Genomic DNA, 2,924 nt, shown 5'->3' with positions numbered 1-2,924 from the left:
GCGTCCGGGCCCCTCGGGCTGGAGGGAGCTCCTCCCACCGCTTTGGACTACGGTCTCGGCGACAGAGCATCTCAGGTTGAAATGGGGCTAACACCACTGCTTACTACCCCCGCGCCCCCCCCCCAGGATTCTGAGAACACAAATGGCAGAACAGAAAGGGGTCCTAAATTTGTTTGGCTCCTCTTTCCTCCCATTCATCTACCTGGGCAACCAACCCCACTCGTGGGCAAAAACTTAGTTTTAAAATGTACTGGCAGAGATTTAAGTGTCTTTGCCCTACATGGGATTCAAAAACAAAAAAAGTCACATTCAAGTCAGGCTTCCTCCAGATTACACTACCCCTACCCCCCCACCCCCCAAAAACTGCAAAGCAAGGTAAAAGAGAAACAATCGCCGTTTCTCTTGGAAATGGAAGTTCCTGTCTTTTCATAAAGGGCTCGGCTTCCCCCTTATTGCTTGAATCCTAGTTAAGAAAAAAACGACTTGGAAGTACAGCTACAAGGCAAGGATGAAGAGGGAGACACATGGGTCTGGGGCGTTCTAGGGGCAACTTGGCTACGCGAAGTTTCCTCTCTGGGGAGCTTTCTCCACCAAACAGACCAACTGTCCGCGCCCTCCGTCCATCCCAAAAGCCCCACTACAGGTCAGAGGGTTCACGGATGGCGCAAGAAGGCGAGGAATGGGCAGAGTGTAGGGGAGAGCGTAACCGGCCTCTAAAAGCCTTTCATTTCTTTCTTCTTAATTTTAAAAAGCTTCTGAGTGAAGACGAAGCAAAGTCAAGCACCAAAGTAACGATGGGGGTGTCTACGACCGATCGCCAGCATAGCTGGCGGAAGCAAGCGGATGGCTCACGTTCTGGACCTTTACCCCCGGGGTCTTCTGTGCCTACTGGACCAGGAGCCGCAAAGGAGGAAGTTGCGTGTGGCAAGTAGGTGTTGAGCCCGCAAATGCTTTAGGACCTCAGTCGGAATTTACAGGCAAGCAAGTTCAAACAAAAGCGAATGAAATGGAGAGTGCGTCAAGGCAACTGAAACGCTCTTGTTTCTCCATAAAACTGAAACTGTCTTGACTGGCTGGAAAGCTTCGTGTCCCATCCCCAGCCAGCCGGACTGCAACCCGCTGCTTTCTTCCAGTCTCAGGCTGCGCTGCCGCTGCCGGAGCTGCTCCCTTGCGCGCCTGGGCGTTTCCACGCGCCCCTGAAACGCACTTCATTCTGGGCTCCCTGCACTTCTCCTTGCCTACGTGCTGTTTTCCAATAGATCCTGACTACTTTATAAGAACCCCAAACCCAGACAAATCAGTCCCCCAAACACCTGCTCTGGGGCGCGGAGCTGCCAAAGAGCGATCAGGTAGAGGAAGGAGTCTGATTTGGCAAAGCCACGCTCTCGGAGCTCCCAACAGTTCGAATAGTTCCTCTCCCCGCCCCACTTCTGGTCTAACTGGCTTCTGCCTCCTGGTCAATCATCGTGCATCCAGAACAGCACCCCACCACCACCACCTCGAGTAGATGCAATGCTTGGCGGAGCTGCTCCTGTAGTCACCCTCTCCAGTAAGGCTTCTTATCAAACCCTCCCCTTCGCCCCTCCCCCCGAAAATGGGCGCCAGGATGCTCCGGCGGTAATGTACGCATGCCCTGGGCTTTTCTCCGGGGTTTCTACCCTCCTAAACCAGCAGTTGTTCTCCCGGCTTAACCGTAAAAGAATCAAGTACTCCTCACTAGAAAAAGAAACTAACCGCTGTTGGCTCAGATTTTAAGTAGGCGGCAACTGCACTCCGCTGGGCGCAAACCTCACTAAGTAACCAACTGGCGGACAATGGAAGGCTGCCTCTGTTATCATAAATAATGCATCTACCAGTCACTCAGCTGGGGCATTTTCGCTTTGAATTCCGACCTCTGGAACCCTCAACAGACCGCCCGACTCCTCAGTGACCCCAAGATCAGGGCCACCACTCCAACCCGACGGCTTGAGAAGCAAGGGCCAGGCTCCAGGGTGCAAAGCACCCGTATCTTCTATGAAGCCTTGAGAGAGTTCTCAGCTTTCCTGAAGTTCCTGCCCTCTAGGAACCTACCTGTCTCTACCTCCAACCCCCACTTTTAGATTAACTACTCCATCTCTACTCCCACCATATCCCAAACTGAGGGAATACACAGCTTACCTGGAGGGACTTGCTAGTGTTCCCGAGGCTCCCACACTCGAGAAGGCCCAGAGGGGAGGTGGGGGGAGGGTTGTGCCACACATGCCAGCTGAGAGCGCGTGGCAATAGAAGAGGAGGGTGTCTCCGAGCCGGACGCTCCCTCTGGCCCGCCCCCCACCGCCGCTGCGAGGGCTCCCGCCCCCCACCCCCGGACAGATAGAGCTGCTAAGTCCGGCTTGGGCTGCAGTGTGAATGGAGCGACGGAGTCTCCTGGCTCCTCCTCCTCCCCCGCCGCCGGCCCCTCTTATTTGAGCTTTGGGAAGCAGAGGGCAGCCAGGCAGCTGGGGTAAGGAGTTCAAGGCAGCGCCTACACCCGCGGGCTCCCCGCAACCCGACCGCCTGTCTTCTCCCCCCATCCCGCCCTCCCTCCCACTCACTCACCCACCCACCCACCCAGAGCCGGGACGGCAGCCCAGGAACCGAGGCCCCGCCGCCTCCTCTCCGCGATCCTGGACTTCCTCCTGCCGCAGCAGCCGGCTTCCACGTGTGCCCCGGAGCCGGCGTCTCAGCACACGCTCCTCTCGGGGTCTGGGTGCCTACAGCAGCCTGAGCAGCCAGGGGTTCGGGACTCGGGCAGCATCTGGGCCAAGTTAGGCGTGGCCGAGTGGAGCGCCGAACGTCCGCAGGGCCGGAGGAGCCGCGGGGCTGAGCCACAGCAAATGGGCTCCGACGTGCGGGACCTGAACGCGCTGCTGCCGGCGGTACCCTCGCTGGGTGGCGGTGGCGGC

The 2,924-nt window shown here is 57.5% G+C and overlaps 1 protein-coding gene across 3 annotated transcripts in view; it reads left to right on the top strand.

The window, feature by feature from the left end:
- Window positions 1–2,475: 2,475 nt before the first annotated feature.
- The window catches only part of WT1 (Wilms tumor 1), a 46,987-nt gene continuing 46,538 nt past the window's right edge, over window positions 2,476–2,924 (top strand). For all 3 annotated transcript variants that reach the window (XM_012801326.1, XM_003781211.1, XM_012801320.1), the window contains exon 1: window positions 2,476–2,924. This exon is cut by the window's right edge and continues 388 nt beyond it. In XM_012801326.1, coding sequence (XP_012656780.1) covers window positions 2,856–2,924 — 69 coding nt within the window. In that variant the 5' untranslated portion in view covers window positions 2,476–2,855.

Source organism: Otolemur garnettii, unplaced genomic scaffold (genome assembly GCF_000181295.1).
Source record: "Otolemur garnettii isolate 467f Iridium unplaced genomic scaffold, OtoGar3 scaffold00001, whole genome shotgun sequence".
NCBI lineage: Eukaryota > Metazoa > Chordata > Mammalia > Primates > Galagidae > Otolemur > Otolemur garnettii.
Note: the sequence above shows the minus strand (reverse complement) of the source record. Positions and strands in the feature narration are given on the sequence as shown.